The sequence below is a fragment of the Ursus arctos genome, unplaced genomic scaffold (genome assembly GCF_023065955.2).
Source record: "Ursus arctos isolate Adak ecotype North America unplaced genomic scaffold, UrsArc2.0 scaffold_22, whole genome shotgun sequence".
Classification (NCBI taxonomy): Eukaryota; Metazoa; Chordata; class Mammalia; order Carnivora; family Ursidae; genus Ursus; species Ursus arctos.
In genome coordinates, this window is record NW_026622897.1 from 34,379,385 (window position 1) to 34,404,616 (window position 25,232).

Below are 25,232 nucleotides of genomic sequence, written 5' to 3' on the forward strand. Positions count from 1 at the left end.
AAAGATAACGAATATTTCTCAGTCTTTATTTTTCTCTCTTAATGACATTTGACACTACCTATACTTGCCTGCTTCTTGAAAGCATACTGTCCTGTTAAACTCTTCCTCCTCTGACTATTCTTTTTCAATGACCTTTAATTCCCTTTCTTCAACCTTCCCTGTTCCACAGAGGTTTGTCCGTATCTCACGTTATTCGCTTCCTGATATCTCATACCTTATCTATGACTTCACCTAACTTTAATCTATCCTGCCAGCCGAGAGTTTTCTTGGACTCTAGGTTCCATTCATCCAACTGCTAATGTTTCTCCCCAACCAGATGTCCCCCAGACACCCTGAACTCAATAGATCGCAAATTGACCTGTATTCCATACTTAGCAAAGGACAGCAGCATCAAATTGGTTGTCTAAGCCAGTTCTGGGGGAGGTTGGAGCAGTGGTCTCTGTGCAGACTCAGGCCTTCTCCTTCAACCTTGATGCCTTTCATTAGACTGAGAACCAATACCACTAAAAAAAAGATGCTTACTTTTTTAAGTAGCTTCTGACTCTTATTTCCTTCAGTCCAAAAAGTAGACTTAGAGTCTTCAAAGGAAGGTAAAAAGGAAGAAAAAAACTATTGCTGCTTTAAAGGTCAACTTCTGCAGGCCCTCAAATTCGGTTAGAGGTCTCTTCTGCATGAGCTCCTATCTAGCACTGACCACACCACTCTGCTTATCTGTTTTCTTGCTACCAGACTCTGAGAGAAGAGGTATCATATCTTACATACTTCACAATACCGAACAGAAATAGAACACAAGCCATATATGTAATTTTTAATTTTCTAGTAGTCACATTAAAACAGTAAAAAGGAACAGGCAAAATTCATTCTAATAGATTTTACTTAATCCAATAAATAAAAAATATTGTCATTTCAACATATAATTAGTATTTTTAAAGTATTAATGAGTATTTTATATTCTTTTATTCATACTATGCCTTTGAAATCTAGAGTGTATTTTCTACTTACAGCACATCTCAATCTAGACCAGCCACATTTCAAGTGTTCAACAGTCATATTTCTAGTGGTACCCATTTTGAGCAGTACTAATCTAATGAATCTAATTCTTCTTGATAATTAAGTCATTCCTTACTTTAAGTTAGGTGCTTAGGGAGGATTAGACAAAACAGTTAGACATTATTGCCACAGCCCAATGTTCACCTAAGGCCAATAAACTGAAAACTACAGACACCAAATTAATTCTGTTTAATAAACTTGCAATCTAAACAAATTATATCATACTTTTGAAAGTTTAATTATTTGTTTCATAAAGTAACCTTAATGCAATACCTAAAGAACTAAAACATACACACATAATTTTTTATATTTCCCATTCTAAAACTCATAAAAGGTTATATTTTTGAATGGCATCCAGTTGCCAGTTCATGATACAGCCTTTTATGAAGTCATAGAAGAAAGAAAGAGAGCAGGAGGAGGGAGGGAGAGAGGGAGAAAGAATGAGCCTATGCAGATGCAGAAAACAGAATATAAACTTGAAACACGCAAATATATAGACTTTCCCTGGGTTCAAATCCTGACTGTGCCACATGCTAAGTGCTCTTGGGTAGAGTGCTCAACTTCTTTATGCCTCTATACAATGATAATAATCATACTGCCCCATAAAAGTGTCAAATGAGTTAATACATTTAAAGCATTTATACCAGTGTTGACATATAATATATACTTAATAAGTGTTTTCTATTGATCACAATAATAAAAATTCAGACTAACAACTGATGACTAGAATCTGGTTAAGAATTTCTACTAATTACGAAAACAACAGAATTAGATTGAAAGATACAAATAACAACTAACACAGTACACAAAGAACAAAAATCAAACATGTTACACATGTGAAAGATCATCTAAAATGCTTTATCCTGGGACGCCTAGGTGGCTCAGTCAGTTAGGCGTCTGCCTTCGGCTCAAGTCATGATCCCGCGGTTCTGGGACTGAGTCCCACATTGGGAATCCCTGCTCAGCGGGAGTCTCCGTCTCTCTCTGCCCCTCTCCCTGCTCGTGCACACACACTCTCTCTCTCAAATAAATAAAATCTTTTAAAAATAAATAAAATAAAATGCTTTATCCTTTGCCTGTCATCTACCACCTGACTTGGAAATACAAAGATTATGCCCCTTACAAAGCCGCAGGAGTTCCTACACTGCACAGGTATACATCCTTGTAGCTGCTACAGTGTTGTTCCCTAGGACTTACTGTCTTTCTATATTTCTACGCTCAGAAAAAAACTGCAAAGCCCAGAAAATGTGTGTTATATACATGAATAGATAGGAAGGCAGTTCTGGCACAAACACATGGTGGTTCAGGAGGCATAACTTCCTAAGTAAATCTTTATTAAGTGAGAAAAGAGACAGGGAGACTCATGCAAGTCGTGCATGTTGAGAGCCATGGGCTCTCTTATACTTGCTCTGACCAGAATGTTGGAGAGCAAGGCAATGAAGAGAAGCCAGTCAAGATACCATATTTGCCCAGAAAAGCTGCCCCAGATGGCAGACTTTTAACAATAGGCATAGACTAGAGGATATACATAAACAACTCACTTTAGAGCTGAAGATAGAAAAAGGAACTCAAAAGAGTGAATGGAGCAGGGCCAAGGGCAATCCAGATCCTTTGTTGGCAAACACTGACTATGAACAAATCTATCCTTATATAGAAGAGAAAAAACAGGGCCTACAAAAAAAAAATTATTGGAAAAGGAAAAGGAGGTATCAGCCTGAGGCTCAACAAAAAAAGCAGTCTTCTGAATAGAATTCTCTATAGGCATTAGTAGAAACATTTATAAGCTATTTGGTATACCCAAAAGGAAATCAACCATATTCCCTAAGAAGCAAAAACAGAAAGTCATAAGGAAAGAGACAGTGAGACTAAGAAAAATGAGTAAGATAAAGAATGACTGCAAAATTTTAAAATGTAGTGACAAAATCTGTGTTGGAAATAATAAAGAACTGAATTGGTTATTCAGAAAACAGCATTTATGTTGAGGGCAAACATGAAAACTGCTCTAAGAATTTGTAGGAAAAAACAGAGATAAAAGCCATGAAGGAAGATAATAAAGAACCAATAAAACTGAGGGCTTCAGAGGGGAGGGGGGTGGGGGATTGGGAAAGGCCGGTGATGGGTATTAAGGAGGACACATATTGCGTGGTGCACTGGGTGTTATATGCAAATAATGAATCATGGAACATTACATCAAAAACTGGGGATGTACTGTATGGTGACTAATATAACAAAATAAAGATTATTTTTAAAAATTAAGAAAAATAAAAAAAATAAAAATTAAATTAAAAAAAAGAACCAATAAAAGAATTCTATTTCCTGAAAGAAAAAAATCAAAACAGAATAGGAGCAATAATCCAAGATACAACTGAAGAACATGCTTTTGAAATGAATAAAGATTTTCTAAGTTTGTTGATCAAAATAGTTTGCCATGTTCCACCTAAAAATCAATGAACAGGGATGCCTGGGTGGCTCAGTCAATTAAGCATCTGCCCTCAGCTCAGGTCATGATCCCAGGTTCCTGGGATCGAGCCCCACATCAGGGTCCTTCCACACTGGGGAGCCTGCTTCTCTCTCTGCCTGCATTTCCCCCTGTTCGTGCTCACACTCACAGTTTCTCTCTTTCTCTCTGATAAATCAATCAATCAATCTTAAAAAAAAAAAAAGATCAATGAACAGAGGAGCACCTAGGGGGCTCAGTCTGTTATCTGACTCAACTGATTTCAGCTCAGGTTATGATCTCAGGATTGTGAGATCGAGCCGCACATCGGGCTAAGTGTGGAGCCTGTTTAAGATTCTCTCTCTCCCTCTTCCTCTGCCCCTTCTCCCCCCAAAAAATCAATGAACAGAGATATATCTAGGTGAATCATAGCAAGTTTTTTTTTGAAATGTAAGAATTAAAAGACAACCTATGAGAATATAGGCCAAAAGAGAGAGGTCTAGGGGAAGTTGCATACAAAAGCAAGATCAAGCCAGCTTCAATTTATCTGTAAAACTACATTGTAGAAAACAGTAACAAAATGTTACCAGATCTTTGAAAGAAAATGGTGTGACCTCTCTGACATGTTTGATGGCAAAAGGAAGTTACTGTCAGATATGCTAAGTTACCAAAAATATAACCCACATGTCCTGCTTTTAAAAAAGAAAAAAAATTACCTGAGGCAATAATTAAGCTGAAAAGGGAAATCAAAATAAAAACTTATGTATAAGAAATTTGTGATGTATAGCAAAGACTTAAGTTTTACATCTTACATCTTCCTGCCCCCCCAAAATAAAATCCATTTACTGCCACCCATACTAACCTCTCTGAATCTTAGTTTCATCGTTCATATTATCAAGATCTATCTTACAGGTTTGTGAATATGAAATGAGACAGTTGCATCATACAGGGCTTTGCAAGGTGCTATTAAAATGTAAAAACACTTAAAAAATGTAAAAAATATTTATCATCCACTTAGTAGCATCAAGGTAAGTTTTTACTGTCTCTTTCCACAGTGGCCTAATCACATGGTGCTTTTTTCCTCTGCTCTAAAATAGACAGGGATTAATATCTGAGACTGCATGTCATAAATCTCTCTCACCCCTGAAAATTTAGGTACAAAATAGCAAGCATCTTACTATTCTGAGGAAAGCAGCAAGAAGAGTGATGTCAACATCATGGCACCCTAAGATGGCCCTCATTTTTGTTGCCCCTTCACATCTAAAATTTGGCACCTACCCATGAACAAAAGTGCCTCCACGGGAGCTCTGGAATCAAGGGGCCCAGGAGGAGCCTCACCCACTTGTGCAACAGGTAACAGGCAGACAGAACCTGGTACGGGCTATGGAAACAGCAGGAGCCTGTGAATGGACTCCAAACCTTCTTGGCTATAACACCTAGAAAACACCAACTTGGGCAGATCCCCATGGATGAGAAAGCCTATACAGAAGTCCAGGTTTCTAGAGGAGAAGTTCCAGCACTCCACTGGAAGGAAGAAAAAAAGAAGTCTGGACACATGAGAGTGGGTAAGATGAGCTTTGCCAACATCACCCCTCCCCACAAGGTTCCACAGCTCTGAGAAAAAGCAGGTTGGGGACCCCTCCCATGGGGGAAAGGGAGATCAGTTAGTCAGGGCCCAGCTAAAGAAACCCATCGCTCTTCCACAGCACCCAATGTATTAAAACAAGAGCTCCACAACAGGAAGAAAGGAGGAGTTCCGGAAAGAGACAGATAAGAATTTCAGAGGGCATGAAAGGGATGCATGCAGTTCTCTGTTCTGTACTCCAATAGGAAGCCCACCCATGAGTCACCGGGAAAACCTCACCCCAAGATGCCCTCCTCAGAGCTACAGAAACCCTCGACATCCCAAGTACCAAACCCAACAATGATATATTCAAAGTACTGAAAGGAAAAAAACTGCTAGCCATGAATCTTTTATCCAGCAAAGGTAACCTTCAGAAGGATAGGCTTGAAGGACAGGATTGAAGAAGCAATAAAGACTTTCCCAGAAAAACAAATGCTGAGGGAGTTTGTCACCACTAGGTCTGCCTTGCAAAAAATGCTGAAAGGAGTTCTTCAAACTGAAATGAAAAAAATACTAACAGAAACATAAAAACATTTGAAAATATACATCTCACTGGTGAAGGTTAATATATTGTCAGATTCAGAAAACTGATCCTGTAATGGGATGGTATGCTAAACACTTTACTATATTATAAAGGTTAAAGAAAAAGAATATTAAAAATAACTGTAGCCAGTATAATTTCTTCATGAATACACAATATAAAAAAGAGGTAAACTGTGGCATTAAAAACATAAATGTTCAATGCAATCTCTGTCAAAATCCCAATGACACTTTTCACAGAAATAGAACAAAAAAAAATCCTAACATTTACATGGAACCGCAAAAGATCTCAAGTAGCCGAAGAGATTTTGAAAAAGAACAAAGCTAGAGGGATCACACATCTTGATTTCAAAATACATTACAAAGCCATAGTAATCAAAACAGTATGGTACTGGCATAAAAACAGACACGAAGATAAGTGGCATACACAGCTCAAAAATAAACCCACATATATATGGTCAATTAATTACAACTAAGTTGCCAAGAATATACAATGGAGAAAGGATAGTCTCCTCAAAAAATAGTACTGGGAAAACTGGACAGCTATGTGCAAAAGACCCCTATCTTATACCATACACAAAAATCAACTCAAAATAGATTAAGGATTTGAACCTAACACCTGAAACCATAAAACTCCTAGATGAAAACACGGTAAGCTCCTTGGCATCAGTCTTGGCAATGGTTTTTTGGATGTGACACCAAAAGCAAAGGCAATAAAAGCAAAAATAAACACGTGGAACTATACCAAATTAAAAAGGTTCTGCACAGCAAAGGAAACCAGCAACAAAATGAAAAGGCAACCTACCTGAATGGGACAAAATATTTGCAAATCCGATATGGGGTTAAAATCTAAAATATATAAAAAAACTCCAACTCAATAGTGTATTTGGAAAATTTTATAATAAAATATAAGGTGGGGGGGTAGGAGTAAGGATTTTAAACTTGAATGGTCATGTAAAGGAAAATCATTGGAAGCCTCTGATAGGTAAATGACATTGTTAAGGAGGTATACAAAACTAAATATGATAAAGATCAAATTATAATAATCTAAGAGACATATATCAAAATCCTGGATTACTCTGAGGTAGTAGAAATAAAGAGGAATATTTGATACTTGTTGGAAGAAGTGATCAGATTTGATCCTAAGCTTATGAAACAAACACAAGCAATTATTTGAGTAATGCTTTATGATTTTTATTTCAGAAGAATTGCATTTCAGATATTCCAGCAATAAAGAAGAAATACAGATTCAACAAAACAAGAGGACAACTCAAAAACACCACGGCCTAACTTCCTAAAGTGGGGTCTGAAGAATGAAGACAACAAACCCAGACTGATTCCTCACATCTTTCTGCATTAACATGGAAATATCTTTAGTGTAGAAAAAGTCATAGGACACTCAGATATGAGAGGAGGAGAGAAGTTCCCTGGAATACATAAAATGTGTGTGATACAGATACATGAGATCCCTGCCTGCCTCGGGAACAATGGCTGTATGAGTACATAAGATGATATAAGGTCTACTCTTTGGTAGCATTTTATACAATATTTAATCCTTGTCTTATTGTCAAAAAAAACTCTATCCATCATATTAAAATCTTACTGGTTAAAAAAAAAAAAAAAACCCTGCAATACAGACTGAAATTTATAATTCATTTACTCCTAAAACATAATTCAGTTTTGCTCTCTCCCCAATGAAAATGTTCCCCATTTTCTTTCACACCCTCTTAATCAAACAATTTTCAAACTGCTCAGTAACTTTCCATGTGACTTTAAGCTACCTCCCTTTCTCTCCCCCTCTGTTCCTTTCTCTCCAATCAGGAAATTACTATAAAGGAAATTCAGAAACCCTGTCTATAAATGATTATCTCAATGTGAGCAAGTTTATGGGTGAGTTTTCACTTGGAATATCAGATGATATAAAAACAGGAAAGAATACTTTGGAAATCTGCAAAACACTACATTATAATCATTTGAAAGGGAAAAATGAGTCTTCAGAAGTTACAAATTTTCCTCCACAGTTTCTTTATATACTAAAAACTGTGAAGGAAAAAATTAAGTACTCATTCTTCATTGGATAATTCTAGTAAAAAAAAAAACACAAAACAAAACTGTTAACATCTATTTTACTTTACTTTTTATACTACTTGACTGACAAACCACAAAATAGGCAAATGAACCATACAAACAAAAATCTGAACAGGGTGGAACCACAAACTGGCATCTGGGATAAATCTTATTGGTTATATATTTGAAAGTACAAATTTGAGCACAGGGAAGCCCTTTTTTATTATAACACTGCCAAGGACAAGTTGGTTTTCAGTTGAAACCACCACCACCAAAGGTTGGATAACATTACATCACCATCAATGATTCAACAATAAAAAAGAGTAAGTATCTAAAGACGAACAGTCTGGAAAGCATCACTCATGCTGTGAGTTGGATTGTGCCTTCCTCCCCCCCAAAAAAGATAGGTTGAAGTCCTGACTGACAGTATCTGGGAATATGATCTAATTTGGAAATAGGGTCACTGCAGATGTAACTAGTTAAGATGAGGACATACTGGAGTCAGATAGCCCCCAACCTGATATAACTGCCAGAGATACAGGGAGAATGCCACGTGAAGACAGAGGCACAGATTGAAGTGATGGCTCTATGAGCCAAAGAACACCAAGGATTATTGGACTTCACCAACAGCTCGTGGAAAAGTATAGACCAATCTTGCCACTTTGACTTCAGATTCTAACCTCCTAAAAGAAAAACACTTTTCCATACTCTACTCTCAACACTTCTGGATACAGAACATGGTGGGTTCTTCCATAGGAAACAATTCTTCAATTCTCAGTGAACACCAGCTGGGTGTCCTACAATTCAATTATTACACTAATACTCACAAGTTATGCAAACTCCACATCCTAAGGGCTCTCAGACCATACGACTGACCTCCACTTCAAGCACCAATCTAAAGTCCTAGATGTATAGTCACCTATACATCTGACCAACCATCCATAAGTCAGGTTCCCATGACTCCACTCCCAAGTTCAATAATTTGCTAGAATGGCTCACAAAACTCAGGGCTACACTTTATCCACATTTACCTGTTTATTATAAAGGATACAACTCAGAAACAGCCAGCTGGAAGAGCCCGGAAGGTAAGGTGCAAGGTAAGAAGGTGTATGTAATTTCTGAGCCCTCTCTGGGCAGGCACATCACCCTACCAGCACCTCCAAGGATTCACCAGTCCAGAAGCTCTCCAAACCCTTTCAGTTAGGATGTTTCTATGGAGGCTTCATTACTCAGACATGACTGATTCACTCATTGGCGATTAATGATTAAATCAAACTCTAGCCCCTCTTCCTTTCCCAGGGAAGGGAGTGGGGATGAAAGTTCCAAACCTCTAGTCATAAGGGTGGTTCCCCTGACAACCATGCCCCCATCCTTAGAGGCTTTCCAAACGTCACCTTAATACCATAAACTCAGGTATGGTTGAAAGGTGTGTGTTATAACAAAAGATGTTTCTTTCACTTTTATCACTCTGGAACTGTTTCAGGAGCCAGAAACCAAAACCAAATATTATATCAACAGATCCTCCTACAGTTCTTATCACTTAGTAAATTACAAAGGTTTTAGGAGCTCTGTCCAGGAGCTGAGGATGAAGACCAAAATACATATGTTTTATTATATCACAATATCACACTCTGGAACTGTGAGAGAATAAACTCCTGTGTTCTAAGCCACTCAGCTCACAGCACTCTGTTACAGCAGCCCAAGGAATGAATACACCTAAAATCAAAAAAATCTTTCAAATTTGAATCTTAAATAATTTTAAATGCAAGCTGTTCTTAACTGTGAAAACTTGGAAGCAACCAAGTCTTTTAGACAATGAATGGATAAACAAACTGCGGTACATCTCCACAAAGGAATATTATTCAGGAGTAAAAAGAAATGAGTTTTCAAGACAGAAAAAAAAAAGAAAGGGAGGAAACTTAAAGGCATACCGTTAAGTGAAAGAAGCCAATCTGGCTATGTATTAGATGATTCCAACTATACGACATTCTGGAAAAGGCAAATATATGTAGACTGTACACAGATGAGTGGTTGCCAGGGGTTCAGTGAAAGGAGGGGAGAGACAAATAGGCAGAGCACAGAGGATTTTTAGGGCAGCGAAACTACTATGCATGATACAGTAATGGCGGAAACATGTCATTATATGTTTGTCAAAACCCACAAAACACAAAGAGTGAACCCTTATGTAAACTATGGGTTTTAATTAATAATAATGTATCTGTATTAGCTCAATTATAACAAATGCACCACACTAATACAAGATGTAATAGGAGAAACCATGGGGGGAGGCGGAACGTAGGGCTGCAGGCTTTTTATTTTCTAATAACTGAGAACATTAAAATAACCACGACTACTATCTATGAGCAACATCGTTTTATAACTGAAAAAAAATATCTTTAAAACCGAAAAGTTCGGAAGATATACTCTTGTTTGAGTAACAAAGTAGTACTGAATTAAAATCGGAAGATATACTCTTATGATACAGAACAGTCCTTCCTTGATAAAAGATGGCTCATAACAGAATATCTGTCAAAAACGAAATAGAAGTAGATAGGTAGACAGATGACATATTATCTCAATTACTTTCATTCCACCCCACACCAAGGAAAACATCATCATGAACTGGCCTAGTTAATGCACTGCTTTTAGAAGATCATTATTCGTTTAGTGCTTATAATATCCCTGAAAGAGAAGTAGTAATAGTGCTATTCCCATTTATAAAGGGGGTAACTGACCCTTACAGAAGTTCAGCAACTTTTCCTAGGTGACATATACCTTGCAACAGCAGCTGAACTTGAACTGTATAACTGTACTAAGATTACGATCATGACATGACACGACAGCATTCTAGTGCAACTGTATAGCCAGCAACTGACATGGGGATAGGAGGCTGAGAAAGAGATCCGGAGCAGGGGTAAGAGGCAGAAGTCATCCATAAAGAAATAACAGCTGAAGCTATGAGGGGAAAAAAAAAAAAGAGCATAAGGAAGAAAGAAGGGAGTTAGGGAGTAAGCAAGGGCTGAAGGACACATTAAGGTCACCTCTTCTGGCTGAGGAGAAAGGAACAGTGAAGTGTACAAAGGAGGGGCAGTCAGAAAAAAGCGAACTAAAAATTGTCACCAGGTTTGAAATCGGGGGCCATCATCTTTGACTCCTCCTTCCCCCTAATCTGCAACATTCAGGCAGTTTTAACACATTACATCCACATATATAGGTTTTCAAATCTGTCCTTTACTTTGCATTATTTCATTATTCTAGTACATGTCCATGATCAATTTTTACTTGGAATTGTTCAAAGAGCGTCCAAACATCTCTCTTTGTTTCCATTCTACCTGCCTCTAAGTAATACTACCTGTTTGTGTATCCACAATTTCTTTTACTCCTCCCCCCACAATTCCCAACAAATGGGAATTTACACACTGTTTAATTCTTTATTTTTTTTTTAACTATCTTGAACATATTTTCATATCCACACGTGGAGATCCACCTCTTCTTTCCAAAGACTGCACAGTATTCAATTATAAACATATAATCACCCCCCAAAAAAACATTTCTATTGTTTCCAGACTTTTGTCATTACAAATTTTAGCATCAACTTGTCAAGTTTTAACCATATTATTTACAGAATAAGCAAGAATTAAAATCTGAACAATATTGAGCATTTCTATCAAACCTAGGTATGTCTTATTTAAGCGTCCTTTTATATTATTCAGCAGAGTTTTAAAGTTTCTTCATAAAATTTCTGCATATATCTTAAGTTTACTCTTGAATATTTTATATTTTTGTTATTATAAATATGATCTTTCTCTCCCTTAAGTATATATACTTAAGTATATAAGTATAGTTAAAATACTTAAAAGTATTTTCATAATAGGAAGCTATTGATTTTTACATATCCAACTTGGCTTTTAGTATGCCTTGTAATTTTTTTTGTTGAAAGTTGGACATGATGTACTAGGTAAAAAGAACTGAAATAAGCAGGACTTTAGTGATGTGGTGGTGAGGTGTGGAGGTGGGAGGAGAAGTGCTGTATAGTCCTATGACTAAATCCTATAGTCCTCAGTCTTTTAAGGAGCTTATGCCCCTGGGCTGTAACACTCACAAGTGCTTTTTCATCTCCGCCCCCAAGGTGAGACAGGATGCCTAGATGGTACTGGAGTTTGTATTTTCTACTTCTCATCCCCCAGGTAGAAGACTAGAGGAGGCTAGAATTGGGTATTTCCCTACTCCCAGGTCAGGTAGGCTGTGACAAAACCAGGCAGAAAGGCTAGTAAGACAGTTTCTCTTGGGAGTAGGCCTTACCAAAAAGAAGATAATGTTTTGGAGATATTTCAAACTGGGTCTTTTTCCCTTCCCTCTGCCAGAAAGCAAAAAAGATTTTTCTCATCTTCTGTGGGGAAACCTGGTAGGGTTTTGTTGGTAAAACTCACAAAAGTATGAAGACCTCCTAGATGTGGGGTCTCCTGGAGTTATTAACTCTCAGACTTGTCCACACTGAGCTTCCAGCAATTCATCAATTACAGTTCCTGTTTTGATACCACATTCTGGTTCCTGAGAAGTTCTCTGCTTGAGGGTTTCTGCTCTACCTTTCTGTCCAATTTGGAGGGCAGCCATTTGCGCTTTGACCTCAGTTCTTTGATGGATCTAAGAGTTGTTGACTTTCAACTTGTTCTGCTTTTTGTTACAACAGAGTGATGACTTCCAAGCTCCTTTTTATAACCAGTCATCTAATTAAAGTCTTCTGTTTTTAATAATATTCATTTGATTTTCTTGATTCCCAGGTAAAAATATACTTATTTTCCCTCTTCCTTTTCAATAATATGCCTACCGTATATTTCTCTTATCTAATTGCATCGGACAGTACTTATAAACAATGCCAAATAACACAGGCATGATAGTAGGCAAGCTTATCTTGTTCTTTAATGGGAATACTTCTACTGTTTCAATATTGTACTATTAAGTAAGATGCTTACATAAGTATTTACCTATTCCTTTCTAACTAAAAAGTTCTAAAAATCTGAAAGAGATGTTGAATTTTGTCAAATATCTTTCATTATGTGCCTTTTCTGTATATATAAAAATGACTATATGGAATCATGTGTGGGTTGTAACAGAAATTATATCAGCAGCACTTTCATTATGCTCAGTCTTGAAGTCTGAAACACTTCTTGTCTTCTCCAGAATTCACATCATGTTAGTATTCCACCTAATTAAATAACATTTAGGCACATATACTATTCCTTATCTCCTTACTATCAATTGAATACAGTCAATATTATTCCTGCTGCTTTCACATTTATCTTTTTTTCATACTTTCTGATTTTTAAATAATCTCTATGATTCTATTATAATTATTTGGCTCTTTTTACTAATCTTAACACATTCAGAACTTTTATTCTTTTAAGCCTTAAGGGGGTTAATAATATCTTCAAATCACATCAAATTAATTACAGATGTAACAGAATGGTAGGCAAGACATTACTTACTAGATCCTAGCCAACTGCTGACATCATGAGCTTGTAGTGAGCAGAGCTGAGGAGATTTACTCTGATACCCAACCTTACAGCTGTCAAAGTAGAAATTTCTAAAGAAGAGTTTCTACATACTAAATACTAAGAGTAAGAGTAGTAAAAGTGCTGGTGATTTTTTTTCCTTAATCCTATTTCTAGTTCCCACAAATTTTTATTTCATTATACTATTTTCATTAAAAAAACAACTAGTGTTGTTATAAAAGACAACAAAATTTTACAAAAGAGAGATAATGGTAACTCTGGAGAGAAAAATTTCAGTAAAACAGAAATCATGAGAGTTGGACTGAAATCATTTCTCTATTAAGGATAGATATGAGACAACTGTGAACATTTTCAAATGGATTTTGGTGGCTCTTCGATGACAGAAACGAATTAGTGACTACCTTCTGTCTCTCTTCCAAATTCTCCTCACATAATTTCTTCAAAGTTTTTTTCAACACTATCTCTCTGATTATTATCCATATTATCTTCAATCAGGGAAAAAAGATCATAATGGACTGGAATCACCTAATGGGGCTGAGTCTATTATTAACATACTGACCATGATCTGTTTCACTAGTAGAAGGAAGTACATTCCAGATGTGTGAGCCAGCATGAATAGAAGTGGAAATGAGCACACGCCAATTAAGAGACTATAAAAAGAATCCCTATCTATAGAGATGGGGTTATGTTTTGGGAAAGATGGACATACAGTGTGATAGCTTTGATGGGACCAAAAATGGAGAACCTTGAACACAAGCTTAGAAGTCTACACTTTCTGTAAGAAACAGGGATCCCCTGGAAGAATTTTTTTTAAAGATTTATTTTTTTATTTATTCCAGAGAGAGACAGAGAAAGTAGGGTGAAGGGCAAAGGGAGACAAGCAGACTCCCTGCTGAGTGGGAGCCCAACGTGGGGCTCAATCCCAGACCCTGAGATCATGATCTGAGCCAAAACCAAGAGTCAGACACTTAACCAACTGAACCATTCAGGCGATCCCCATCCCTGAAGAATTTTTAAATAGGGGTATCACATTATGGAAGTGATTTCAGAGGAAGATTAGCCTTATGATGGTGCACTAGCTAAATCAGAGAAAGGCAAGCCTACCAGACAAAAGACTTAGGGGACTATTAAGAATGAAAGGACGCATGGGGTGCCTGAGTGGCTCAGTTGGTTAAGCATTTGACTTCAGTTCAGGTCATAATCTCAGGGTCCTGCTCGGCGAGGAGTCTGCTTCTCCCCCTGCTTGTGTTCTCTCTCTGTCAAAATAAATAAATAAAATAAAAAAAAAAAAAAAAGAATGAAAGGAAAATAAGCAACTTCATATTCCTCATTCTCTTCTACTGATTCAGTCAACAAATTTTTCCTGAGTACCTTCCACATTCTAGATACTGAGCTCTAAGGATACAACAGGGAATAAGATAAATATATCTGGGGGCGCCTGGGTGGCACAGCGGTTAAGCGTCTGCCTTCGGCTCAGGGCGTGATCCCGGCGTTATGGGATCAAGCCCCACATCAGGCTCCTCCGCTATGAGCCTGCTTCTTCCTCTCCCACTCCCCCTGCTTGTGTTCCCTCTCTCGCTGGCTGTCTCTATCTCTGTCAAATAAATAAATAAAATCTTAAAAAAAAAAAAAAGATAAATATATCTGCCCTCAAGGGGCTTATAGCAATAGTCTTTTTTTTTTATCCAATGAATTTATTTTTATAAACTTTAGAACATTCTGCTTTAGAATGTTTTAGAATGTTCTGTCCTCTTTGCTCCCATAGTATACCTTCTTCATAGTATCTATCATGCAATTATCACTGATTTGCTCAGCTCCTTTCCCACTACATGACTTTAAGCTTCCTGCTGGCAGAAACCATGTGTTACTGGACAGTGTTTCCTCAGAACACCCGGGAAATTTCAAGAGAGTGCAGTGAGTTAGTGAATAAGTACACAGATTTTATTTGGAATTATGAATAAAACACAGAATATCCTTCTTCCGTTTCCGAAATGTAGCTAACAAGTGGTTTCAAAAGTCACTTGATTAGGAGTGCTCCTCAAACTTTTCCACCAACTAAACAAAGCAAATGAGAGGACAAATGTCTCCAGTGCTGCAAATGACCACAAATATGAAAGAGCTCTTAAGTAACATTCATTCATGTACTGTTCTATGAACAGTAGGCATATAACAAAGGGCAGAGCTTAAGATGAGAGAGGTCAGATGGACAGTAATCAATAAGCAAGAAAAGGTCCTTACTTACCATTTTAGCACAATAAAACTTATTTTTTTATAAGTAAAATTTTTAAAATTTTTTATTTAATAATAATCTTTTATGGTTAACATTTTTAGGTCTCATTTAAGAATTCCTTCTTGATGAAAGTAATAAAGATATTATCACATATTTTCTTCTAAATTTTAATATTCTGATTTTCAATTTTAGGTTTTTATTCTAATGAATTCATTGAATATGTGTGAATTAGGAACTCAACTTCTTTTTTTTTTAATTTCAATATGGCTACCCCAGCATTGATTACCAAACAGTTCATTCTTTCCCCACTGATTTGTTATAGTCTCTGTCATATACAGAGCCCCTACAAATATCAGTCATTTTTGAACTCTGTCGTGTGTCTCCTTGATCTATTTCTGTTCTAATTACTTCAGCTTTATAAACTAATTAAGTGAATCTCCTCTCCTCATTTTTCCTCTTAAATAATCTTGACATTTTACCTTTCCATATAAATTTCAGGATCAACTTGCCAAGTTCTGCAAGACAAGCTTTTGAATTTGGTCTGAAATTATGTTATCGCATTAACAGATATATACTGAAAATATATGACATCTTCAGGTGATTGTGTCTACTCATCTATTTAGATTTAAGTTCTTTAATAAAGTTTACAACTTTCTCCCTGAGTAAGGTAATTTTGTTGCTCTTGTGACTGGAAACCTTTTTAAAATCACACAGTCTAAACATTTTTGTTAAGGTACAGAAGCATGGTTTATCTTTTTAAAGTTATCTTATATCCAGCAACAGTGCTGATAGTTTGCATATAGATTTTTCTTAAATTTTCCTAGACAATCATCTGTAAATAAAAAAAGCTTGCTTGCTTGCTTTCATTTCTTATATTATTTATTCTTTTCTTATTTTACTGGCTAAGAATTCTAGCATCATGTTTCTAAGTTTAAAGGCTATGCTTCTAATATTTCCCCATTAAGTATAAGACCTTACTGTGGAATTTTAATGGATACTCTTTACCTGGCTAAAGTTGTTCTTTTCAATTCATAGGCTCTCAAGAGTTAATGCTGGTGTGAGCAGTAGTGGTGTTAACTTCTGCTAATAAGCTCTAACTTCAATCATTTTTCCTCTGGCTATTGAAATGATTATGTGTAACAGACATTGTTCACTGTCTATTTAATGTCTGCTCTATGAGTCTTAATTCATTCTGACTAGATTTACATATTTTCAGAACATGACAACATTCATGCACACACTGGATAAGAAATAATCCAATTACCTCTGACCTTTGTTTCATAAAGAAAATATGAATAATATAACAAAAAAAGATAAGCAAATTTATTTGATTTAAGCCTACTAAATATTATAAGGTAAGGGAAGATGGCTAAAAACAAAACCCAAAATATTACAATTTTTATCTCATATACATATCTTTATATATACATAAATTATATATGTCACATAACATATTCTAAGATCAAATAGGCCTTCTAAAATAGAGATAAAAGACATAAATACAATTCCATTTTAATATCTGATTTTGAATTACAGACCAACATTGGTATAAATGCCTTATCGCAGACATCACAAAGGAAATGTTGCATGGCCCAACTTTTAATTTATCTTTTAGTCACCACCATTTAAGGAACTTAATTTAATTAAAACCCAATGCTATATAAATTACACTTTATAAATAAAGAGAGTTATGCATCTGAATTTTTAAATCCTGCATTTCATGGAAATTATTTCAGTCAGCAAATAAATCAACAAACACCGGTTTCCTAGGTTCTTAATTCCACTATGTGTCAAACTTTAAAAATATGTTCTTATTTAAGAAAGTCTAATTTTAAAAACTGCATATTTATAAAAAATAAATGCATTTGCATTAAAATTTTTACCTGAAAGAGGGACAGACAAAAAAGGGGGGAGGGGGAAATTTTGTATGAAAGGATTTTTTTGAAATTTTTTAATGAAATTAAATAAGTTCCACTGCCAAGTGAAGAGGAAATGAAGCAAACAGAAACACTCTACAATTATTCACTGAGGAACCACAACTGAATTTACCAAGGCTGAATTTGTGCTCAGTTTTTCAGAAACACATGTATTGGATTTTACCTGTTTATGACTCTTTCTGCAACAAGCTATGCTAAAAAGGTGAAAAATACAAAGAGAATTCCACTTGAATAAATACAAGTTTCAGATATCTAGTATAGTTCCATACCCCCTCTAATCTTCCATTCTCTTTTACTGATGCAGAAGCAACACATCTTGTTTCAATAAGAAACCCCCAACCGAAGCTTTCACAGTCAGCTGTTAATCAACTAACACACTGTCCTTTCAGGAAAATGTCACTGCATAATACCCGTAGTAGAAAACTTCTACAATTTGATTTAAGATTTGTAATGAAATTGGATTAGCTTTTCAAGGCACGGTGTTGCTTATACTTCTATTTAAAAGCTGTTACTAAGGGAGCTTTAAAAGGTTAAGGCTTAGGGCAGGGATAAACAGTTGAGGCGACATGGAGAACTCAAAGTCTAGAGGTTAACCAACTTCAAATCATCTGTGAATGATGATTTTCACAACTACCATGCCAAGCCCCACATGTCACGCATAGAGCCAAACCACGATCAGGCAGAAAACAACACACAGCTGTCTGCAGTTACGTCCACCTATAATTAACTAGCACACTTCTATTTTATAGCCACTAAAGGTATACATACTAACAGCAAAATATCCATCAACTGACAAAATTGAGGAGGGTAGATTAGATCTTTACTACAAAAAGCCTCTTTTTCTGATTATTTAGAAAAGGAATTTTCATTTATTAAGGAAGTAATATTGAAAACTGCTATTGCCACCTCAAAAAATGTATTAAAGCTATTCTTTGTCACTTAAGAAAAGCTCACTGCACATTTGACAATAGCAGCAAAGCCACAGAAGGAGAGTCGCTCTGGGTAATGTGCCATACAGGAATATGACCAACCTGAGCCCAAGTAAGGGCAACACCAAACTGTGTGCCTTGAAGCACAGGACTTAATTAATCTCTTCTGAATACCAGGTTTCCTACTGGTCACATGGAGTAATAATATCCGTCTCACAGGACTGTTGTGAAAGTTAAATGAGATGAGGTATATATAAATGTTTATCGGTAGCATGCTAGATTTTTTTCAAGTATTAGAAGCACATTCTTCTTTCCACCCCACCTCTGAAAAAAGCACATATTTGAAATTAAGCTGCATTTTTTTAAAGGATACTAACATTTAATGTAACGTTAATCATTCATCTCCCTTCCACAACTGAAAAAAAGACTAGTAATCAAAGATAACTTTAAAAATGAGGGAACAGGGTAACAGGCAGCCTCCATACTACTATGGAAAGTACAGTTAACCTTTGTTGCCCCAAACCATCTTCTCCTTAGTTTAACATTTAACAACTGTCTCTTCATTAACAACTCAAAGAGTCTCTGAGGGACCCTCTACGTTGTGAAAGATGCTAAATTCATAAGGCACGAATGGAGAGGATTCCTACAGTCATGGAGCTGATGTATAACTTCAAAAGATTTCCTTGGTACCCTACAGTGCTAAGAAAGTCAATAATTTGGTACTTTCTTTAATGTTAAACCTGATGGGACAGCAGGCATAAAATAAGGCTACTCTAGACAAATATGTATATATGATCACCCTACCCATGATATCACCTCCAAATAAAATGCATGCAAATGACTTTTTGCTTCAGAAGGAAAATAATTTTGTTCCCTTTTGGTTAAAAAAAAAAAGAGAAAGGAAAAGGAAAGGACACACGCACACCCAGTGCCCAGATCTTGGTTTCTAATACCAATCTCCATAAAAGAAACCTGGGAATATCATCCTTGAGAAATGGATGACGATTTTAAGACTGAGGCAGGAAATATCAAGATGAGCCTGGAGTATCCCATAGTGCTTACTTAGTAAAGTAGCAAAGAGCTTAGAACAAAACAAAACAAATCAGCCACAAGGATAGGAATACGTAAAGGGACAGAAGATCCAACTGAAATAACTCTCAATTTGGAGTTGGAACAGTTTGAGTAACAAAGTAGTACTGAATTAAAATCCAAAATATACAATAGATATCCATAAGGAAATATTGATAAATGGCTGCATAAAGGCAATAAGAAAGAAGAGACAAATCTCCATGCAGAAGAATTATGAAAAATGTATGTAGATGTTCCACTCTCAACAAGGTGGGCTTAAATGTGGGCTGTGCGTAGCCACTTCCTTCCAGAGTATAGTATAAAAAGGAGGGGGCGGGGAAAAGGAGTATTTTGCAGTGAAAAACCCTAACACTTCCTCTACCAAATGGTTAAGGTTAACATCAACAGTGATAAATCATGTGATTTATGTGATGAAGTGATGAAGTGATGAAGACGGCTCTTTACTTCTGTGGTCTTCTTCCCAAAAAACCCCAGTCTATGGGTAAAATAACAGACGTTCGACAAAACACCTGACAAGTGCTCTTTAAAATTGTCAGAATCATCAAAAACAAAAGAGTCTAAAAGCCTGTCACAGCCAAGAGACACCTAAGGAGGCATGACTACTAAATGTAATGTGGTATACTAAATGAGATCCTAGAACGAAAACAAGGAGATCAGGTAAAAACTAAGGATATTTGAAAAAAGTGTGGGCTTTAGTTAATTATAATGTTATCAACATGGGTTCATTATCTTTGAGAAATGTACCATACAAATGTAAGATATTAGTAATAGGGGAAACTGGAGATAAAATATATAGGAACTCCATACTATCTTTGCAATTTTTCTGTAAATCAAAAAATGTTCTAAATTTTTAAAAAATACCCAATAAGAAATAAATTATGATTAATATGCAAATTAACATTATGACCCTCATTTTGTCCCAATCTAGGTCAGTCTCTTATCTATAAATATGGTGTCCCAAGAAAATGAAGGAGACCTGCCTTCAAACAAGCTGAGATCATAGGCCACTTTTCAGCATCCTGCAATGGACTGCAATTCACCGGTGTGCCTGGTTAAGTAGTTTAACTAAATTAACCCTCACAAGAACACACAAATGATTTATTTTGAAGCATTTATTTATATTTTTTTTTAGGCAAGAAACGGCAGGTTGAATATTAATAATGCAGGCATAGCAAGAAGGAAAAGTGACATTTCTCCCATTTCTAGCATGAGTTCTTTATCAATCACAACACGAAGTTAAAAACAAATGATGTGGGGCACCTGGGTGGCTCAGTCAGTTGGGCATGCAACCCTTGGTTTTGGCTCAGGTCGTGATCTTGGGGTTGAGGTACTGAGCCCCACATCAGGCTCCCCACTCAACATGGAGTCTGCTTGTCCCTCTCCCTCTGCTCTTCTCCCTGTGCTTGTTCGTTTGCTCTCTCAAATAAATAAGTAAATAAATAAAATCTTTAAAAAAAATAAAAAACAAATGATGTTTTTAGCTAATACAATCTGCCTAGAAGTAGCCCCAAAAAATTCACAGGCCTTCAGTGGACATGTATTAACATAATGAATAAAACAAAAGTTAGATACATATATAAAAGATGTTTTTAAATAGCAATAAATTAAGGAGAGGGAACAATTGATGTATATTCATTATTATTAATGATGAATGCTGCTCTTTATGTTATGCATCAAGATAATAGCTAAAGATATTATGAAGCTTTCATAATTAGCACAACATATATCCAGATTATAAAGATAAGTCTTTATTATTTTTAGTCACGTTTAAAGTCAGGTTATACCCAAACTATTATTTTATGACATTTCACAACACATAAGGACAAAAAAGTAGAAGCCTTTACAGATGTTTGTCATCTGTATTCTTACATTTGTTGGATTCTGTTTTGAAAATGAAATACAAGAAAAAGATATGGTCTCAGTATATGCTCAACAGCAAATTACTTCATTAATATAAACAATGTTCTCATTAAAGTTGTGAAAGTATAACTACTGGGAAAGGAGCCACTTGATCAGGATAAAAAGACTCTAAAGTTTAAGGGTTAGGGAGTAAAGTTTAAGGGTTAGCACTGCACATGAAATTCATTTTCTCCATCTCTCAAAGATAAGCAGCTGTAGAAAGGCAGATGAATTGAAAAACATACAAAGTGCTACAGGATATCAGTGGCGTGGTTACTTTCATAGCTACAAGACCTTGAACAAATACAAGAATATTTAAACTATAATGAGACGTGTAGCAACTACAGCACAATATTTAAATGACTTAGCTCCAGGAGTGGACTACATGAGCTAGAAGATTAGCCAGAGAATTTATTAGTGATGAGACTCTGGACATGTTATTAATCTCTCTGAGTTATTATTATCCCTAGAATGGAGAAGAAAATAGTCTCTACCTCACAGAACTGGAAGAAGTATTACAAGAGAGATTTCATTACAGGACTTAGAGCAACACTCAGGACATGGTAAGTACTCAAAAAAGGTTAGCTATTATTGGCCATCATTATGGGAGTAATCACAAAAATCTTTTATACCACAATAAAATCCATTAATTATCTTTTTGTAAAGAACTTAAAAGTTATCAAACTTAGAAATGAATTGCACATTTTTCTTTTATAAATAAATAAGATTTCCAAATCTTATTCCAAATCTTATTCCAAATCTGCCGGTCTGTTCTGGGATATTTTATGAAGACTGAGGTCTTGGGAGACTACTCGATCAAGATCTCCTGCTTACGTAGTGCAAGGTTATACTCATAGTGTTGGCCAGAAACAGCTAACAAAAAATACATCAGAATACCTCAGAAAAATAGCATACATACCCTCAAATCAGGAGAAAAGTTGTCCGCAGAAGTTGAAATGGAGTCCGATGATACTACAGAAGCTGATTTTGTATGCACTGAATTCTCTGAATGAGAAGTGGAAGCACTACAAAATACAAAAGCACAGTATGTTTCAAAAAGGAGGGGTTTAAAAAACAACTTAAGAAATTTTACTAATTATAACGCCATTATTTATTAAAACTTCCATTGCCAACCAGTCCCACTTTGCCTATTCAAGCCTATTTCCAAATACTCATAAATTACAAACTCTCTACACCTGCAGGGTTAAGTGTTCTTACCACATTCCCTATGGAAAGATTTTCCCAGTACTCCTGAATAAACTCTGGGCTAATTCTTTCTTTTTATTCAACCATCCATTCATTCATCCAATGAACACTGAATGATCCAATATACAAAACCATTATACCACTAAGATTTGGAGATAAATATAACCCTCATGTTCTTGAAGCTCACAAACTGTGGCAGAGACAGACAAGTAAATAAATGGTGTGTTGTGATAATGATTCCAACCCCTGTGAAACTGAATAAAGGAAGCCTCTTTTAAAATAGTCAGGAGGCAAGAAGGGGGAACTTTCACACCCTACCATTCTTTGCAGCCCTCTGCATTCCCAACAGGAAGAAGCCTATATTTTACTACCCCAGTAAGAGGAAGATTTTCTCCTTGCCTGGCAACAGCCCCACCAAAGAGAGACTGTCACAACTCACCCAAATAAAGCCACTACACTTCAGACAGTTTAGTCCAATGAATTTATAACTGCTCCTCTGAATGCCCCCTTTACGACATAAAAGTGCGTTCCTCTCCTTTGTTCTCTGGAGTTGCCTATGGTTTTGCCATAACTTGCATGTCTCAAATTGCAAGTCTGTTATTCCTGAATAAATCCATTTTGCTGGTAATATAACTGACAGCTTTACTTTCGAGGTTAACACACTACAAACACAGAGACAGAGAAAGAAACAGAAAATGCACTGTGGCAAAAAGGACAAGGAAGAACCCAACTTTACCCCAGAAGTTCAGGGAAGATTTCACAGAGAAGATGTTCTCTGAGCAGAGTCTTGAAAGATAGGAAATTGTCAAGCTGACAAACAAGTAAGGGAATACCAAAAACATACAAACAAAAAGCACTGCAAAGATGCAGAATAATCAAAGAGGTCAGGACACTTGAGAAAGTACAAGAGTTCAACATGGCCAGAGAAACAGAACAGAAGTTATAGAAAGATGAGCTTGTCTTTGCACCTGTATCTTTCCACTAAATCGAATTCTATATAAGCCTGTCTTAAATATTTACTTCTTCCATTCCGTTAAGTAATAACAATTTAATGAATTTAATTACCCCCAAAAGGGAGAATTGTGTTTTCATTTTCCACAAAATCTACCTCAGTGCCTATGTATACTGTTAACATGTATTATGTTTGTTAAATTCCAAAACATAGTGACAATATACCCTTGCCACAAACGGAATGATTTACATCATTTCCTTTTACCAGTAAAATAAAGTTAAATTATTTAAAGTAAAAAAAAAAAAAAAACGGTGGAAAAAATCTCACTTTGAATTGAAGCTTAAAGTTCTGATTTAAAAATATATTCTTCTGATTAAAATATATTCACTCCCAACATACTGAAAGTCTTCCTCACACCCAAAGTCAAAATTTTTCATTAGATTTTGATAAAATAATCCATCTTGAGATGTGGTACTTAAAAACCAGATTTTTCCTTTAAAATTTGTCCACCATAAACCTGCCTATAACAATAACTAAATTATCAACACAATGTGAAAATCATCTTCTCTAAAAGAAATTGTCACTTCATTTTCTCTTGTTACATTTTTAGGCTTTACTGAGGTGTGACTATTAAAGAAGAACTGTGGAGGACACATTAAGGGGTACAACATGATGTTGTGATATATGAATACACTGAGAAGTGAGTACTGCAATCGAGCTAATGTAAACGTCCATCACCTCACATCATTACTTTTTTTTTTTTTGGTGGGGAGAAAACTTGCGATCTACTCTTTTGGCAATTTTAAGTATACGATACAGTATTACTCACAAAAGTCACCATGCTATATATTAGGTCCCTGGAACTATTCACTTTATATCTAATACTTTGTCCCTTTTGCTCAATATCTCCCCATTTCTCCCTTTTCAGATCTATGGTTTGAAAATATTTTCTCATATTCTCTAGGTCTCTTTTTCATTTTGTTGTTTCATTTGCTGTAGAGAAACTTTTTAGTTTGATATAGCCCCACTAGTTTATTTTTGCTTTTATTGCCTGTGCTAGTGATGTCAAACCCAAGAAATCATTCTCAAGACCAATGCCAAGGAGCTTTTCCCCTGTTTTCCTCTAGGATTTTTACAGATTCAGGCCTCACATTGAAATGTTTAAACCATTTTGGTTTGATTTGTGTGTATGGTGTAACATCAGGGTTCAATTTCATCCTTTTGCATGTGGATATCCATTTATCCAAAACCATTGTACATTCTTGGCATCCTTTTCAAAGACAAGTTGACTATATATGTGTGGTTTTATTTCTGGGCTCTCTATCCTATTCCACTGATCTATGTGTCTATTTTTTATGCAGTACCATACTGTTTCGATAACTACAGCTTTGAAATACAGTTTAAAGATAGGAAGTATGGGGGCGCCTGGGTGGCACAGCAGTTGAGCGTCTGCCTTCGGCTCAGGGCGTGATCCCGGCATTATGGGATCGAGCCCCACATCAGGCTCCTCTGCTGTGAGCCTGCTTCTTCCTCTCCCACTCCCCCTGCTTGTGTTCCCTCTCTCGCTGGCTGTCTCTGTCTCTGTCAAATAAATAAATAAAATCTTTAAAATAAAATAAAATAAAAAAATAAAGATAGGAAGTATGATGCCTCCAGCTTTGTTCTTCATGTTCAAGACTGCTTTAGGTATTTGGGGTCTTTTGTGGTACCACAAGGACTTTAGGAGTGTCTTTTTCCATGAAAAATGCTACTGGAATTT

General features: G+C 36.0%; 1 protein-coding gene across 2 annotated transcripts in view; it reads right to left on the reverse strand.

The window, feature by feature from the left end:
* The window catches only part of MTMR2 (myotubularin related protein 2), a 119,086-nt gene that overhangs the window by 54,176 nt on the left and 39,678 nt on the right, over positions 1 to 25,232 (reverse strand). For both annotated transcript variants that reach the window (XM_026505303.4, XM_026505304.4), the window contains one exon: positions 22,235 to 22,340. In XM_026505303.4, coding sequence (XP_026361088.1) covers positions 22,235 to 22,340 — 106 coding nt within the window. The remainder of the gene's footprint in view (positions 1 to 22,234; positions 22,341 to 25,232) is intronic.